At 40.9% G+C, this 17,604-nt stretch overlaps 2 protein-coding genes across 3 annotated transcripts in view; one reads left to right on the top strand and one right to left on the bottom strand.

Moving 5' to 3' along the window:
- The first annotated feature begins 68 nt into the window (after positions 1 to 68).
- On the top strand, positions 69 to 10,698 carry BBIP1 (BBSome interacting protein 1). Its single transcript, XM_027648040.1, has 4 exons — positions 69 to 177; positions 251 to 362; positions 471 to 489; positions 9,372 to 10,698. Exons 1-4 carry the CDS (start codon positions 132 to 134, stop codon positions 9,843 to 9,845), a joined length of 651 nt encoding a protein of 216 aa, XP_027503841.1. The 5' UTR covers positions 69 to 131; the 3' UTR covers positions 9,846 to 10,698.
- Positions 1,727 to 17,604, bottom strand: part of PDCD4 (programmed cell death 4) — an 18,840-nt gene continuing 2,962 nt past the window's right edge. The window contains exons 1-13 of one of the 2 annotated variants that reach the window (XM_027648037.1): positions 17,285 to 17,467; positions 16,210 to 16,355; positions 14,923 to 15,019; positions 11,299 to 11,595; positions 10,765 to 10,859; positions 8,989 to 9,102; positions 8,493 to 8,714; positions 8,135 to 8,232; positions 6,514 to 6,628; positions 5,660 to 5,767; positions 4,492 to 4,602; positions 3,226 to 3,365; positions 1,727 to 2,009 (exon numbers count right to left, since the gene is read on the bottom strand). In XM_027648037.1, the coding sequence (XP_027503838.1) occupies positions 1,949 to 2,009; positions 3,226 to 3,365; positions 4,492 to 4,602; positions 5,660 to 5,767; positions 6,514 to 6,628; positions 8,135 to 8,232; positions 8,493 to 8,714; positions 8,989 to 9,102; positions 10,765 to 10,859; positions 11,299 to 11,595; positions 14,923 to 14,962 (1,401 nt within the window). In that variant the 5' untranslated portion in view covers positions 14,963 to 15,019; positions 16,210 to 16,355; positions 17,285 to 17,467 and the 3' untranslated portion in view covers positions 1,727 to 1,948. Of the gene's footprint in view, positions 2,010 to 3,225; positions 3,366 to 4,491; positions 4,603 to 5,659; positions 5,768 to 6,513; positions 6,629 to 8,134; positions 8,233 to 8,492; positions 8,715 to 8,988; positions 9,103 to 10,764; positions 10,860 to 11,298; positions 11,596 to 14,922; positions 15,020 to 16,209; positions 16,356 to 17,284; positions 17,468 to 17,604 lie in introns of those variants that run through there. The other variant, XM_027648039.1, reaches the window with a different exon arrangement.

The raw sequence follows: 17,604 nt of genomic DNA, 5'->3' as shown, positions 1-17,604 counted from the left end.
CAGCGCTCCCTCTAGGCCTACCACTCCCAGCATGCACCGGGAGGGCACGCCCGGCAAAGCGTGGGCGGGGCGCCGCGCGGTGCGCGCTGGGAGCTGTAGTTCTCCCGCCGGCGGTCCCGTGCGGAGCCGCCATGCCGGAGGGGACGGGAGCGCTCCGGGAGGTGCTGCCCAAGCAAGGTACGGCCCGCGGGCGCGGCTCAGCCCGGCCCGCCCGGCCCGGCGCTCACGCACCGCCCTTCTCCCCCCTCAGGGCAGTTGTCGGTAGAGGACGCGGCCACCATGGTGCTGTGCAAGCCCAAGATCCTGCCGCTCAAGTCGGTGTCGCTGGAGAAGCTGGAGAAGCTGCAGCGGGCGGCGCTGGAGGCCGCGCAGCCGCCCGAGGGGGCCCCGCCGCCGTCCGCGGGGGCCGCGCCGGCCCAGCCATAGCCCCGGGCGGGGGGCGCCGAGCCTGGCGGGGCCGAGCCTGGCGGGGCCGCTCCCGCGATCGAGGTAGCGCTTTGTAACGGGGCTTGCGGATTAAAGTCTGGCCTGGAACGCAGGAGGTGGTGCTGCGCTGGGCGGGGGAGGCCGCGTGGCGGGTGCTTTTCGTGTAGAAGTTCCGCTGGTCGCTTCAAAGGCGAGGTTTTAAACGCGGCTTTAGAGGTACCAGAACCGCCCCCGGCAGGAGCTGCTCTGGGACGGCCCCGGCAGACCGCGGGAGGAGCCAAGTTACACAACTCCACTGCTCTAAGCCGGGTTTACCAGACCCGCTTAAGCAGGGCAGCGCTTGTCTGCTGGAGCACGTCGTGTTCCCGGGCCTGGAACGGCTACTCCCAGCACTTCTGAACACCCCAAATCTTGACATGAAACTGAAAAACACAGGAGAGGCTCCACTGTGTTCCCGTACGCGAGTATTCTTTAGATTCATCTTCTTGTTGAGCAAGGGCTTGGCAGAGCTGTGCTGTACAGACACGTTCACAGTATCTGTGCCAGCCTGGACGCTTCTACGCCAGGCACTTGTGTTTTCAAAAACAGATCTGGTAAATACTTACCATGAGTTTAATTACTCAGTGCTCTCACGCTGACTGCAATACCAAAGGGCGGTGTTAGATGTACTGCCGAATTGCACACACTTCAGAGATTTGAACACAGTTAAATCTGTTCTGTTTAAAAGAAATAAAAAAAGGAGGCACAAACAAGAGCTTCACAAAAAATATTTTTAATATGTTTTACCAGAACTTTTCACTTTTCCAGTTACATAGAAAAAAAAGACAAGTTTGGTACACGGGGGATGAAACCAACCAGTGTTCTCCCCTGAAAAAGATGAATTTATCTTTATGATCCAACTCTTTATTTTCTTGGGCTCTTTAAAACAAAGAAACTTCTATTTTTTTTTTTTTCCTCCCAAAGCACAGTATTTCTTCAGCAGCAATGGAAATGGGATCACAGCAGCTTAACTTGACCCTTCTATAAAGCTTAGTATAAACAGTGATTTTTATGATGACAGCACTGTCCTGGAAAGAGCGCGCAGCAGTCGGACACGGATGCACATGGGGAATGATTAGGTCATAAACATGGCACGTACAGAGATAGCTTATTTGAAGGCACCACCACAGCAGTGGCCAGTTGTTCTACTATTATGCCCAAAGAGAACACTTCTTTCTGAAATTTACAAAACTATTAAAAAAAAAAAAAAAAAGACAACAAAAAAAATAAAAAAAAAAAAAAAAAAGACAACAAAAAAACCCAAAACAACAAAACAAAACAAAACCAAAAAAAAAACAATTTGTACCCAAAACATGTGCTTTTAAAAAAATACGAACTGTGCTAAGCAACTCTCAGATTTGGTATATTATATATGTGTATACATATATACATACACACACGAAGAAGCATGCGTGTTTGTATATATAGATAGCTAGCTATGTTCCCTTTAAACTTGTAAGGCTTCAGGAGTCAGTTCTCACATTCAGTAGCTTTCCAGCTTAAGACGACCTCCGTCTCCTTCGCTCACGAAACGCTTTCTGCCCCTGTAAGAAAGTAGAAAATATCTTCAGTAACTGAGAGTAGCATTGCTTGTTTTTTATCCCTAAGAACCACCTTCCTGGGAGTCAACTATAAGGTGTGTGAGTTCAGCAGGGTGAGCAGTGATCACAGTATCAGCTCAACTGCTTAAAAACGCAAGTTTGAAAACCTAGGAATGGCAGTTTTCTACCCAAAACTGAAGCACAAAAGCTAAAAATGCCTCTCAGCATACTAATGGTAACCGAAATATAATCAAGCTTTTGATGCAGTGATGACTCTCAACCCTCCCACACCCCAAACTTGCAAAGCATTTGATACCAAGACACACACAAACAGAGTTTTAAGTGTAAAGTTCACAAATGGAGGCTGTTCTTGATAAAGACACTAACATTTCAAGATCCAAATTTATCACAAGCTGTCAAGATGGTTTAAGAACTCTAACAAAACACCTAAACTGGAAAAGATCTGTCGAATAAATAGTATTCCCAACGCATAAAACTATGAATAATAGTTCTAACATCACATTTAAAAATTTACATGTATATTTACATGTATTCCCCACAGGAAATGAAACTGGTTAATTGTATTCTGACCAGTAAGGAGAAAACAGCAGACTGATTAGCTACAGTTCAAACAGAATTAATTATGCCATAAGTAAGTAAACAACAACAAACCAAAAGCACTATACAAACCACATGACAGATAGATATGAGGGATTGGGTGTATGAATTAACCTCACATTAGTGTCCTGACATAAAGATTAGAACTGGTTGTCTCATCTTAGAACTCTATTCATGCTGTTTGGTAAGTAAAGGATTTTTTTTTGGGGGGGGGGGGGATTGCCCCACTGTAGCTGACAGTTTTCCACTGTCACCTACATGGATTATTGTGACACCTGAATCTTCCATCTCAGTGCTGCACTCATTTCTATCAAGCAAGTCAGCAATCCAGAGGAGAGGCAGCCCTCATCCTCTGGGGAGCACTGAGGTGCTGCCTGGGACTCACCAGAGGCTGACTCCCCTCAACTGTTTATCCCAGCCTCCACATAACAGGTTTCACATCAGTGCAGCTTCTTAATAAACTTTTTACCAGTTCAACTCTCTGTCCATCCTCCATAGTTTCCACTTCCAATCTGTAATACTGTTGGTCACAAGATCCTGCTTTCTGTTACCCACAATAGGAAGAAAGCAGTGCCTTCCCCATCTACAATGAAACAAGTACCTTGAAGGGCAGAGGTCTCTCAGTGGTTTGGAGATTATTCCAGCCTGAAAGCATTCCTCTACAAACCGCTCAAGCACGGAATAGGAGTGTGGCACATCCAGGTTAATGTCTGGGATTTCACAGTAAACTCGTTCATAGCCCTGCAGTACAAGGATTCAAATAATGATCTGGTTATTCTGCAATTTTATTACAATTTTTAAATACCCTTCTGCACTCAGAGGATTTATTTTTCAATATGGTTTCACACATACCATGGACAGTTTCAACAAACCTGAAGCAGAGCAGCTGCCAGTCAGTGAAAAAACAAGGTATAATACCAGCCAATACCAGGGTATTGTGCAACTACCTATCTTCATAAAAACACCAGCTGAGTTTTTAACTTCTTTAGAAGTCAGAAATCCAGACAGTACAAAATCTGTACATTAGCCTGGCTGCTACCACATGGGTAGTAACATGGGAAGAAAATTTGGTATGGCTTCCATGAAATGAACAAAATGTGGCCCCAAATCACCACCACAAGTTTATGGAGCAAGAGAAACAATGGTGACAACCAGAGGTGACTTCATCACAGCTGGGTGAATTCTGCTGTAAGTCCTGGTGTGGCACCCAGTTCTGTGCCCTGGGACAGAACTGCTGTCCCATACTCACACCAAGAAGCAAAGCCATGGCTGACTCCAACTGTGTAAAACTAGTTCCTATACACCGTTCTAACTGACACTGTAATTAGTGGGCCTTTATTATACTACTTCAATTAGGAAGAACTACCAGATAAAAAGATAAATTTAAAAATGAAGCAATATTGCAGCATTTTAAATTACTCGTTTTAACCATTTAACTGCATAAAGGCAGCTAGAAATCTTTGTATTGTACATACATCACAGAATCATTTAGGTTGGAGAAGACCTCTAAAATCATTGGGTCCAACCATTAACCCAGCACTGCCAAGTCCACCAAGTGCCCCCTCTGCACGTCTTTTAAATTCCTCCAGAGATTCCCTGGCAACCTGTTCCAATGTTTGACAAACATTTTGGTGAGGAATTTTTTCCTAATACCCAATCTAAAGCTTTCCTGGCACAACTCGAGGCCACTCCCATAAGCGACAAATTATTTGTATGGGATACAGAATGGCCATGGAGAATGCAAAAAAACCCCAACCTAGCAGTCAGCAATAGACTGCAAGTAGTACTTAAATGAAGGTAGAATGAAGGTAGAAACCATAGAAATTTTGGAAGCCCTTACACAGAATTCTCTATGTGCCATACTCACTCTTTTCATTTGGTCCACAGTAATGACAGACGACTTCCAGAGAGTCTTCAACAAATCCAGTATCATTTGAAAGGTCTTTTCTCCAGTTGACTCCAAAACCAGCACAATGGCCTAAAACAAATCATGCAAGTGTTCTGACTAAAAAGAAAACTGGCTCAGGTACATGGTGTGTAAGTATATGAAGTGCAAAATGGAATGAATACATTATTAGGCATTTTCTGGGGAAACAAGTCCATTTGTTATATACACTCATAATGTCAGTTTATTATTATTATTATTATTTGAAAATGAAAACTGATGAAAAGTTCTTTAGATAAGATAAAAGGTATGAAAAACCAGAAAAGGACCAGACAGAGTGAGAAGTATTACCTTTCTGTGTCTGGTTTCAGAACTACATGACTATATCCATATGGCTGCTGCAGTACAGATGGCATATAATTAATTTTGTGAAATTAATTTTGTATCCATGGGTTTTTTGTATCTGTGATTTTAGAAGAACTAAGAAGTTTAAAACCTATAAATCTTCACAACCCACATCAACTGAAATGATTCTGGTTTTCTACTGTGAAGGAATTTTCTAAAATGAGTCAATTTACTGCAAAGGAAATTTTGTAGATTGTGGGTGTTCAGCTTTATTGGTAAACAACCATTTCCCAATCTGGCAGATAAAAGAGTACAAATGGTAACAGTCTCCCATATAGTCTGGGTCTGAAATATCTCAGAGTTTTTACAAATCTGCTAGATGAAAGCTTCCTGAAAAAGGAAGCTCTATAACTTAACAAAAACAGGTAACACCCATTAGAATACCCAGATATCTGAATTAAAAAAAAAACAAAAAAAAACCACCAAAACAGAGCACTGGGAGGTTTTTTTGCTGCTATTCCACAGCAGAAAATAAACTGAGCTCTCATTTATCAGGAATCTATCATAATATGAATTCAACTATTTAACCCCCCAAGATTAGTTCTGGATCTTCCCAGAGTCAGCAGCAGCTTACTTGTTGCACAATGCACACAAAAATGAGCACACAAACCTTTAACTTTACATGAAACAATTTAGTTATTCAAATAACAGAACAAGCAACCTGAGCTTCAAATTCCAGTTATATTATTTGCATGCCCACATCAAATTGCTGACAATTATTAAAGGGACTCTGATTTCTCCTTACTTCATATACAAGTTCATGGTGAAAATGGGGTACTTCCAGTTCCTGAAGGCAACGCTCAGCTTCCAGTACATCTCCGGAAAGCAAATACTCTTTCAGCAACATATCAATCTATTGAATTTTAAAACAAACAAAAAATCCCAACATTAATTAGATAAATTTAAAACCTGTCAACTGTTTTGATAATCCACAATCAACCCAGCAGCAAGTTAGTTCTTCAAACTTGCTTCCAGTCTTTTTATAAATGTAATTAAATTCAGTCATTAATTAAATTGAGACGTTATCAGTAATCTGAAACAAAGTGTAAGCCAAATACCTACCCACAGTGCTAATGCACAAGCACCAAACCCATTGCTTTATAAGCTGTGTTGTATCACCATAAAAGGTTAATATGGTGCCATTAAGTTCATCTGCTCCCTTGAACGCCTCCTCCTGTCATCTGTTACACTCACAGCCTAGACATTATTTTTATTATTTCCTTTAAACCTGCTTACTTCACAGACTGGATCCCTAAACACTCCTGTTTCTGCCTCTCTCTTTTTTCACAGTTGTTACTGTGCTTTTGATCAGCAATGCCAAAAAAAATTAGTTTATCTAGTTTAGCCAGTTTCATCTTGGCTCTTCTAATTACTTCAGCATTCTATATTGTGAGCTCTTAAAAAGCTAAATGCTTAAAAGTTTTGCTTAAAGCAAAAATAAACATACACTTGCAATACAGAATGTTATTGTACTAGCATGTTCCCACCAGTGACAAATACTACAAAATCAACAAAATTACCTATATCAGTTTTTAAAGACTACTTTGTATAAATGAGTTATAAAAAAGAAAAAAACCCAAATAACGAAACAAAACCAACCTCTTTAACCAGGTGTTTCACAGACTGTTGGCCCCCTCCTGACCCCCACACGCTGTCAATGCGCTTCCCACCCTTGCTCATGCTCAGCAGCACAGTCGCTCGGTCCAGCGCCGCTCTAAAAGCAGAGTCAGTGTTTTAGAACAGTATTACAGAACTTCATCAAAATGCATCTGCAACTTCTTCCATGGCAAAGCTACCAGATATCGGGGAAGAGGTCAGGGTTAGCAACTCCATGGGAACCATGCAGCAACTGAGCTCCCTAAGTTCTCTTTCTGCCACCTTTACGCTCCTGGTCATACCACGGTAAGGTCAGGTACCAACCCTGGGATGGCATGATCTGATGGCATGATCTGAGTCATCAATGCAGACCCTGCAACATCCTCACAGAAAAGAGCTGAATATTTTCTTATGCAGAGATGGATTGTATCCTGGCTCCTCCAAGAGCGCGGCTTGGCAGGTATATCTCAAACAAAGAAGGCCTGAGTTGCTGCCACACTGAAGAACAGCTTTTCTACTGAAATATTATTTTCCATTTGGGTCTAAAGAATTATGAAACCTTAAGAATTTAAGCCAAGAAAGCACTTCAGAAGGTAAATATGTAGTTGGGAAAAAACGGCACAAGCTAGGGATGCTTGCCAGTTTGTTGAAAAAAAGAATAAAAAGGGAAGTAAGGTGAAAAAAAAGAAGCCTCAGATACAGTATGTACCATCCAGCTAAAGAAGGAACAGTTATCCCAGTCCTCATGCTGGGGGCAAGCCAATAACAATAACTCTATTCACCAAGATTTAACGAGCAGAAGAGACTGGCCAAGAAACAAAAAAAGGCAACAAAGCATCCCAGATGTGCAGAATGCAGGCTACAATCCTTCAAATCACAGGAGACATTTGTATAAGTGACAGATAATTGTCACAACTTGGACCCCCAAGGTAGGCAGCTAAGTATGCCCCTTCCTTCTGAAAGTGCTCAACTACAGTCACTACAAATGCCACTTGTGGAAGACACAGGAGTTCAGCACCTCTGTATCAAGCCTCAAACACATACTTACGAGAGAAAAAATAATAAAACATGACTCATTATTAAAACATCCCTCTTTGTTAGGGATTGCTCCTTCAAACTTCTCACACTGACATGGAAAACAATTACACTTCTTGACAAATAAAGCATTATAGAGAAAGTCTCAGAAAGCACTGCACAAGCTTCAAACCTTTGTAAGGCAAAATAGTTAATCCCTTGTGTATTTCACAACATATTTACAGCAGCTGTCCTGATGCTATATTTACTCATTAATCACATTAAAGCTTTTTCTAAGACAAAACCTTCCATAACCACTTTTTGTTGCAGCTCATTTTTCACCCTCAAACATAAGCTGGACAACAAATCTGACAAACTGAACTCGTATATATTAACACATCTGTCAGGCACTTTCAGTATTTCTCCTCTGACTTGAGTCATTCTGGATTTTGTTGGGTTTGTTGCAGACTTTGTGGGGTTTCTGTATTATTTTAAATTTAAAAAAAAAAAAGCTAAAGAACCATATGATTTCTCCTGAATTCCTAAATTCCTGATCATCACCTTTGACATCTGGAATATAAAATTGTCACTATATAGAAAAGAAACTTACCGAGCTTGGACACAATCCACAGTGCCTTTGTAGCCATCTATATAGGTGTTGCTTAGAATCCCATCTCCAACAGCTCTAGCAATAAACTGGCCCACCAACTGCAACAAAACAGAAGCATTTTTAAGTAAATGTTGAATCTCAAAGAAGTTTTAAGTAGATAATTATAATCTACTTGGTTTTCAGATTTTATTTAAATGAGCTGTCTCAAAGTAAAATCAGCCTAGGAAATTGGGTGAGGATTACGGACAGTAAGAAAATCAACAGATATTTTTTTAAATATAGAGTCTATTTCAATTTACTCAATCTATTTTAGCCACATAAAGCTTTTGACTACTGGCATAAAAATTTACAAATATACCTGTGGTGCCCTGGGAGAATCCAACACCAATTCAGGTAGTTCTTTAAGCAGTCTATCAAATGATTTTTCCACATCAGTTTTGCTTACTACTGTCCCACAGAGGTCGGAGATAAGCTTAGACGTCATTTCCCTGTGACTGGCCTTCCCCTCTAAGGCCAAGGAAACAGCCAGCACTGGCACACTGTATTTCATTTCACCGAGGTTTAAATTCTTCAGCATCTCCTAAGAAAGATTTGAAAACCAAAATTTTTTATTATTTAAATGTATAAATAGATTATAAGTAAATAAATAAATATTTATGTGCTTATATTTATATGATTACATATATGCTTCTGCTCAGGTACTCTTATAACACATAACACCCAAGAGTGCTTGGGTACTCTTATAACACATTTCTTGCCAATTTCTCTATAAACTATAAATCTAGCAACTGGATTACCCTGTATGCTACAGGTCTGCCACCTAAAATAAAGAAATAAAAAGGCATGTAACATACCGAAACTTCGTTAGTATCTCCATGTTCAAAATACTCCTGTATGATCGGTGTTAAAGTTTTTTCAAATGCTCTTTCATCCAGAGGTAAAACTACTGTTTCATAGACACAGTTCTCCTGTTTTAAAAGATAACAAAAGCATATCCCCTGAGTACTGTCTCTTCTTATATCTTATGCAGTGCTAATACTTCTAAATCCTTAATGCTTTATTCTTGGTAGTCAGTATTCTGCCAGAAAATATCAGATTATGTCTCTACTGTTAAAGTGTAGACAATACTGGCTAGATGTTATGCTTCTTCGTATTTTGAATTTGCTGTTACCTGAATTCAACTGAAAGGCTGAATTTACTGGTAAACAATGGTAAACAATCCAAATTCTGTTCCTAGGATTCTGCTGACATCACACTAGCAGACAGTTCAGGTGTCTGTGTACTGAAGGGAGAGCAACAGAAGCTCCTGTCCCAGGCCAGCAGAGTCAGCTGTGCCACAGCAGCTTCCCCTGCAAGTGGCGCTTGGGTCCCTGTCAGCAAGTCCCTGCCTTGTTCCCTCTTCCTCAGTGACTGTGTGACCAGACAGGTGACACCATGTACGAACCAGAGAAAAGGCATTGTCAGAATATTTGTGAGCAATGACGTTCCCCAAGGGAAAAAAACAGTCACACAGCAACTACCTCTTTTATCACCTGTCCTGCAGAGTTCCAGCACACCAGATCTCCCTGCTATCATTCAGTTCCCTACTCTGCACAGACTACAGAAGCAACATTTGGAGCAACACTACAGATCTGAACAAAGAAATCTGAACAAAGACTTAGTTTTCCAACTAACGTTTAATGGAAAGAAACTTTCCATGATCAAGAAATAACAGCAGAAGTCAAAACCCCTATAATTCCATCACACCAGCCTCTGTTAACAGAAGTTACACGGAATATTCATTCTTCATTAAACTTTCTTCTATGTGCTTCTTTTTTAATGACTATCTCTATTAATGTAAAATATTGGATTATAGGGAAAATTGATCCTGGAAGAAGGTTTTGATATTCCCACAAACCACTCTTTCCGCAGCTATGGCTACAGCAAATAGTCTCTACTCAAAGGATGCCACCATTGTTCTGCTTATGTCACACAGAACTTACAATTATATTGATCTCAGGGACTTTAACAGTGTGTTTGTAATCAGTGTTTCCCTTTTAATGTTACAAAGCCTCCTTTGCCCAATGAGCTTTACTTTCTTCCCCTTGCCCCAATAATATGGCTGCAAGATACAACCTTCCATAACATATTCCAAATAAATACATGTCAGCGTTTATTTTTTGTTAGTGTTTGAAGAGTTTATACCAAATAGATACAAGACACTGGGAGGGTTGGGAATACAGGGACAAGAAATAAATCCATAGAGGATACTGTCCCCCACTTAACTCTCAACTTGAGCAAGTCTGTGTTGCATTTTTAACACGGTGCCTGTGCGCAACACAGAGCAGCACTGCAACATCCACCTCCATGGGAACCAGCACTGGAACCACCCAGGAAAGGAGCACTGCTTAGTCAGGCACATAAACACAGCTCAGAGGGTAAGATTTGTGAGTATTACACTGTGACACTTCTACACCAGCTGACTTTAACTAGCCAATAATCCATTTTTTAACATAAAACCGAGCATTTAGTGCAGCCAGGCTGACATTCACATAACTCATAAGGTCAAGCTTCCATTAATATAACCATCACAGCAACTGAAGTCAGTAAAGGAAATAAAACACAACTTTGCAAAGAAACTATTTGCCTACCTGGTCATCATCATAATTAGGATCCTTAATATCTACTTCTTCCACATCGTACACTTGACCTGGTGTCCCCCAGACTCCTTTACCACCTGCTCCACCTGGCAAAATATGGGAAAGTAAGGACCACCAGTTTACAAAGAACACTTCTGAGTTCAACACAAGATCCTTTCACCTAAAAGTGATCTATCACTGCTTGTACCCAGCTCTTGACTAACAATATATGCTGAAAAGGGTATGTTTCTCTAATGTATTCTCACTTCAGCAACCAGTCTTTTCATCACTTTCCAGTAAGACTCTAAGAGCAGTATGAAACTGCACAGGAATTACTGAAGGTTGAAACTGTACTTTCAAATATAACCATGCTTTAAATTTGCATTAGTAACAGTTCTGTGGAACACCAACAGCTCAAATTCATGTATTAAGTCCTCTATAAAAAGGTACTTACCTCAAAGGCAGAAGTTAATTGATCACAGACATATAAGATTTTCTGCTACATATAAGAATTTCATGCTACTCTCTTCACTAAGTTACACCAACCTTTCTTTGGTAGACCTCTGCCCTTTCCAGACCGGGATCGCCTGTCCAGGAGTTTCCCCTTTGGGCTCGTTGGTACAACTCCAATCTTCAGTGTCTCTCCATTCTCACTAACAGAGTCTCCTCTCCCAGAATCTCTAGAAGAGTTTTTCCTCAACCGTCTCTTCGCTTTAGCATTTATTTTGGCTTCAGTAATCGAAGTTGCAGGAATCCAATTTCCATTGATTTCAGTTTTTCGTTCCTCAGATCCACCATTTTCTTCATCACCAGAAAATGGAGCATCATTTAGATTCTCAAGTTCTTAAAAAGGAGACAGGAAAAAAAAAACCTGTTAAACACTTTTATGTCAGAATATCAAAACACATTGCATTTGAAAAGGATTATAACATTACACAGAACATCTATTTCCAACAGCGTTAAGGCAAATTATGTTGGTTTTAAAACAAGACTACATATCACAGCAATAAAGAGTTCCCTATTTCCTTGCACAAAGTATCTACAGCCTAAACAGAGCATATGTCAAGAGTTGGAAAGCAAATGAATAAACCATTTAAAAATACGTAAACCACAGAAAACCCCACCCTTGTTAAACAAAAACTATCAGAACTCCTCAGTAGGTAAGATCTAAGTGCCTAGTTCTCACTCCACCCACTCATCTCTTCATTTAGAAACAAATGAAACTGCCAATACAGTAAATTCTCTACAAACTCACTAATGTTAAAAGACTAGTCGCCCAAGTGAAATTAATTCCCTACATCATCAACCAACATTCCCCTTTTTCAATTCAAGGAATTTCAAACAGCTCACTAGCAAGAAAAGCAATGGTTTAGACTTAGAAGAATATAAAAACGTCACTACTTTTAGATCTTGTTTTTAAAGTTGGGGAGGGAAAATGCTGTTTAATACAAAGTTTGGAGAGTTCAGTAATGAAATTCATAGAATACATAAAGTCTTTTGAAACAGTGGGATCTCTCTTCTCTATGGATTGCTCCTCACTGTAGCTTTCATCAAGACTGTTTCTAAAACAGACATGGATTATTCTCCAGCACAATCAGATATAATAGGTTTGTTTCATACCCAACAGAAAACTCTCTCACAACTTACGGATCTCTACATGTCTCAGAGCACCAGGAAGTGCAATAACTTCACACTTTAAGGAAGCTAGTGCACATCTAAAGTTTTGACCTCAAGTCCTATTTCACAGCTAAGTTGTCCCCCCCACTGTGCTCTATGGTTCAGCAGAAGTCGTACTGACAGCATTAGAGCCAAAACCCTTCCTAAGCTCTTCCTCCCCTTCTTAACTCATCAACATTAAAAAAAAAAAAAAAAAAGGCACTTGGGGACCTATTTACATTCCAGTAAGTACCTTAGGAGTCCTTGCAAATTGAAAGATACCCACACACAAAGGGAACAGCCTCTTTTTCTTGCAGACTAAGTGGAATCTCAAAGACACAACCTATAGCTCCAGTCCTAGAAGAGCAATAATAAGGCACACAGAGGCAGCTGGTTTTCCAACTGTGCCAAGCCTGCTTTACAGAAAAGTTTACTGCCATGAACCCAGAATATGAGAAGTATTTTAAATTTGTATTCGAACTTAGCTAATGTGTCGCTTCACCATACCAATACATCCTCATTAGAAACATTCATTTAGCAATACTTCTCAGAACTGTGTTTTATCACTTCAAAACAGGTCCATGAAAAATAGTTTTGAAAGCAAAGTGCACTAATAAAATATTTCCAACCTCAAAGTATTTACCCATATCAAAGAGGATACTACATTACAAACTGAGTAAAGTTTGATGGAACTGCCTCCTTTGTGATCAAAGAAATAACATTTAGATACGAGTGTTCACAGATGTGAATGCTACAGCTGAGCAAATGCAGCCATTCCAGTCTAAGCTTCATCTTTCCACTCATTACTCCCACAAAAAGCATTCCTTTTACGCTTGCAGCAAGCTAAAAGAGAAGAGCATGCATCACATCCAGGAAAAGATTCCTCACAAGCAGCTTTCTCAGTTTGTCTAACATTGTAATAAAACAATGAGAGATTTGCATAAAGCTAGCAGAGGGGGAAAAAAGCAAACCCAAACAGAACAGGTTTCCTTCCTCTCATTCCCCAGGAGACCCCATCAGCACAACCAGCTCATCTCAGACAAATATGCACTCAAATTCTTCATGCCCAGTCTCCCATGAACTTCTTCAGTTTAGACCTGGCTGTCCAGAAACTACACTTTTCAATGACCACTTTCCTTCTCAGTTTCCAAAGAAAATGGCCAACAACTAACACAAGCATGGATCTGGCAACTAGGGATAAAAGGGGAAGCTACAGTCCAACCTCCTTATACAGTCTTGATCTCAGGTTCAAGACTAACGGAAATCCTCCACAGGAAACATCCAACCCATAATACTTAATATTTCTCACTGCATTACTAAACTAATATTTTTTATATAACACTGTCACTTCCAGCTGCAACCTCCTTCTCCATAATACTGTAACCAACTGGCCCTCCACTATCAGTTACCTGAAAAAACAGGCTGGACACATATATTATTTTCCAACAATTTTCTAAAATGAAATAATTTAATTAAAAGTACATATAAAATGATGCAGATCTTCCAGCTTCTCATTTTTGCATCATAAAACATACACATATATAAGCAGTAACAGTCTTCTATAAACTTTAATATTTTGCTTGCTATGTACTAAGAAGTTATCCAAATTTACCTTATTACCCTGCCATTAAGCCCAGCAGGCTCACTTAAAATCTGTGCTTTTATGGTGCTACCTTAATTAACAAAGCCTCCTACAAATACTGACCTACACGCCAATTTAATTGTCCAAACTCGGTCGACACAGCTCTCTAGCAGATTCCCCTTTATTATCCAAACATAATTCTAAATTGCTGAGAAGCAATGTATCTTCTACATCAGCCTAACCCTGCTTTAATGTAAGAAATCATATGGAGCATGTTGCTACCTCAACTGCATTACATACCATCTTAACGTACAACATTTTTTTCTCAAAAACATTTAAACCTACAAAAACTCTCTGAATAAAAGAGTCAGTCCAGACCATCACAAACTTTGGAGACACAGAAAACAACATGAAGCTGCGTTACCTTGACTAAGCATCGTAAGAGACATCTGTGATATGGACAAAACAGTGAATTTCAGAGCAGTCCCTAACACATATTTCCTAAATTTTTCCCATGCCAGCCTACTTCCAGCCAAGCCCTTCATCATTTGTCTCCTCTAATTTTGAGGTAAATAGTTCCTTAAAAGCAGAATTTGTACCTCTCAAACACACCTACAGATTTTACTTTTGAGCTTATTCTTTTCTTCACACCAGCATTACTTGAACTCAGAAGATAAGAAGACAAGTTCCAATATTATTCAGGAACTTAAAGAAATGTTAACTTTGTTATTTTAATAAATTTTTAAATAAATGTAATAAAGCAGGGTACTATGATATAAAACTGAAATAACTATTCTGTAAATTTTTGATGAGTTGTTGGGTTTTTCAACCAGTACTGTTAGAAAATTACCAGGTAATACATTTTTTCTACAGAGAACACTTCTAGTCAGCTAAGCAATTTTAAGTGAAAAAATACTGAATACATTACTTACCTGTTGGGGTGATATAAATGTGCTCCTTTTCTATTTCCATAGTTGCTTAACAGAACTGACTGTGAAATGTAAAGTCTTAATGCTTTTCCTCCAAGGCCTAAACAGAAACAGAGAAGCTTAGGGAAAGAAAAACACTAGATCAAGTCTTAAAAGTAAAAAGCTGAAAAGGCTTCACTCACAAAATGCAATGCAAAAAGCGGTGGGGTTTAAGTTATAATTAACTATCAGTAACCACTGAAAAGTTCCTGGGAAGGTAAATGGTGTAGCATGAGAGAAGCACCACTCTCAAACACATCTAAGCCTGGATGTCTTAGCAGCTGTCAGTTCTGTTGCTTATAAAGGTGACAAAAGCCGTTATTTTAAGGGTAAAAGCCCTGTGTATGCACCTTTTTTTAGCTGATAAAAGCCACCGCTATCAACCCAGACTGTCCTGTTCTCCAAAGTCCTTATCTGTACGAGCACACAATATCAATGTTATAATTGCATCCACGAGAGGAACGTTCTTCTGAGTTATACTGATAAAATGGTACCAAGTTATCGAGTTCAGACCAGCCCTTAGAAAACAAGTTAATTTCTGTTCCTCCCCTCAAGGACAGAGTCTTTATGTTCTATTGTACGGGTATATACAGCTGTCAAGCTTTTGCATCTGTGCTTCTGCACCCTTCAAACACTCTTTACAACCACCATTAAATCTGCAAGGGATAAAGTTCTCTACACTTAAACACTTCTCTTCTTCTATTACTCTTTCTCCCTCTTCCTGGTAGCTGCTGTCCTACAAACCACCCCAGTCCCTGTGAAAGGGATGGCATCATGCCTCTTTCCTTTATGTAAGGAAATTTCCTTTATTAAGAAATTAAGCAGTCTCAGATTTCCCCCACACACTTTTCCACCTGCAAGATTTTTACAAATCGCTTGATAGGCCTGGGAATATCATTGGTATTTGTGTCTGCCCCGTAAAAATTCAGTGGCTCTTTCCCCCCCCCCCTCATCCTTTGCTGCCCTGAGAACTGCTCACCATTGACTGGCAAGATCTTGACACCAAACAACTGCTCTCCCTTCCCCTTTTCTTCTCTTCCCTTGTTTTTCCCTCCCCTGCTCACTTGCCTACCACAGACCCATGACTCATCAAGGACCGTTGGCAATAAAGCAACTCTGGTTTAGGGCACAGCATTCAGCTGTCATTATCTTGGGTTTCCTAGTGCCAACCCAAGAAGTTATCAACCTTGTGTAATAAGAGTCCTCCCTGCTCCACACCACTTCTTCAGATAAACATTTTCCATGAGTTACCTCAAGCAGTCATTCAGGAGTCCAAGTGTTCCCAGTCACTCTTGGTTGAGAGATTTCTCCGTGTGGGTCTCAGTGTAATCTGTGCAAACTATCTTGTAAGAACAGTTTTATTCGTCCCAGTGGAATGTTCCATCAGTTGTCCACCTCTTTGAAAAAGACAACAAAGGACAAAACCTGTATTAAATAATAACCACAACTTTCATTGTGTAATCAAGTCCTAAATTTCAAGTGGAGAAATGCTTTTCCTGTAGACGACCCTGGTTGAAATCCTCCACCTCTGACAAGATAATAAATAACAACACAACTTCCATGTGCTGTCTTTCTCACATCCAGCACCTTACTTTGTTCATAACAAGGATGACAGAATACCTGAGCCCTACAATTCCTGCTGCCACACTGATCAGGAGATACACTCTCAGTTTAGCAATGCACCTTCTCAACCCTTCAGTAACTCAAGCCACCAGATCTGTTGGAGCTTCAGGATTCTGGTACTCATCACTGCATCCAAACTCCATCACTTTCAAGTTTGCATACAGCACTACCAATGAATGTTGAAAAACTGCCTTAAAAACATCAGAATAAATAACCCCCAGATTTTGTTACAAGAGATAATACATGAAGAAAATGGACAGAAGTCACTTTATGCATCTGCAAAACACGAATGCTGCAAGAGATCTTAAGATGAATCACTGATATGAACAGTGCTTTTAAAGTAGTTCATCAGACAAGGGTATTTCCTAAGTCACTGAAATCCATAAATAAAATATGCTTCGTGCTCTGTACCCACCACCACTCCTTTAACCAAACAGGCAACTCTACCCCAGCAGACAAACAGTGGCACATTAACCTTTAGGAACAATACATGCTGCAGGACAAGGCCTCCAGAACTCATCAAGACCTCCCTTATGTGCAAAATAACCCTGAGGAACCTCCCACACAGCACACACTTTTTTCCCCTTCTCCCCAACTTTAGGCCAACATCCCCCCCCCCATCACCGAAGCTTTGGAGACCCGCCAGCACCAGCTGCTGTTCTGCAGCCACACACACACACACAAACCAGGTGAGATTCAGTACCCGCACCAAACCCGTGCCACGGGCAGGGACCAGCGGCGACGCAGCCCCAGCCCTGAAGAACGGGAGGGAGCGAGGGCTCAGGCCGCCGGGAGCGGGGCCGAGGGCCTGGCTGGCGCACAGGCACAGGCCTGGCAGCAGCTGAGGCGGCCTGGCTGCGGCCCGGGAGAGCCCGCAGCCCCCGGGATGCGCTCGCAGCTCCCGGGATACGTCCTGGGCACCGCCGCTCCCTGAGGGCCGCCGGGGCCGGGCCGCGTCCCCTCAGCCGCCGCCGCGCGCTCCCGCTCCCGCTCCCGCCCCCGCCGCCCGTGCGCGCCCCCGCC

The sequence above is a fragment of the Corapipo altera genome, unplaced genomic scaffold (assembly GCF_003945725.1).
Source record: "Corapipo altera isolate COAL_440 unplaced genomic scaffold, ASM394572v1 56, whole genome shotgun sequence".
Classification (NCBI taxonomy): domain Eukaryota; kingdom Metazoa; phylum Chordata; class Aves; order Passeriformes; family Pipridae; genus Corapipo; species Corapipo altera.
Note: the sequence above shows the minus strand (reverse complement) of the source record. Positions and strands in the feature narration are given on the sequence as shown.

What these genes read in the sequence shown, in the direction of transcription:
- BBIP1 (XM_027648040.1), top strand. Translation starts at nt 132, where the DNA reads ATGCCGGAGGGGACGGGAGCGCTCCGGGAGGTGCTGCCCAAGCAAG. An exon ending in GGAGGTGCTGCCCAAGCAAG is followed by an intron (nt 178 to 250) that starts GTACGGCCCGCG and finishes CTCCCCCCTCAG; the next exon opens with GGCAGTTGTCGGTAGAGGAC.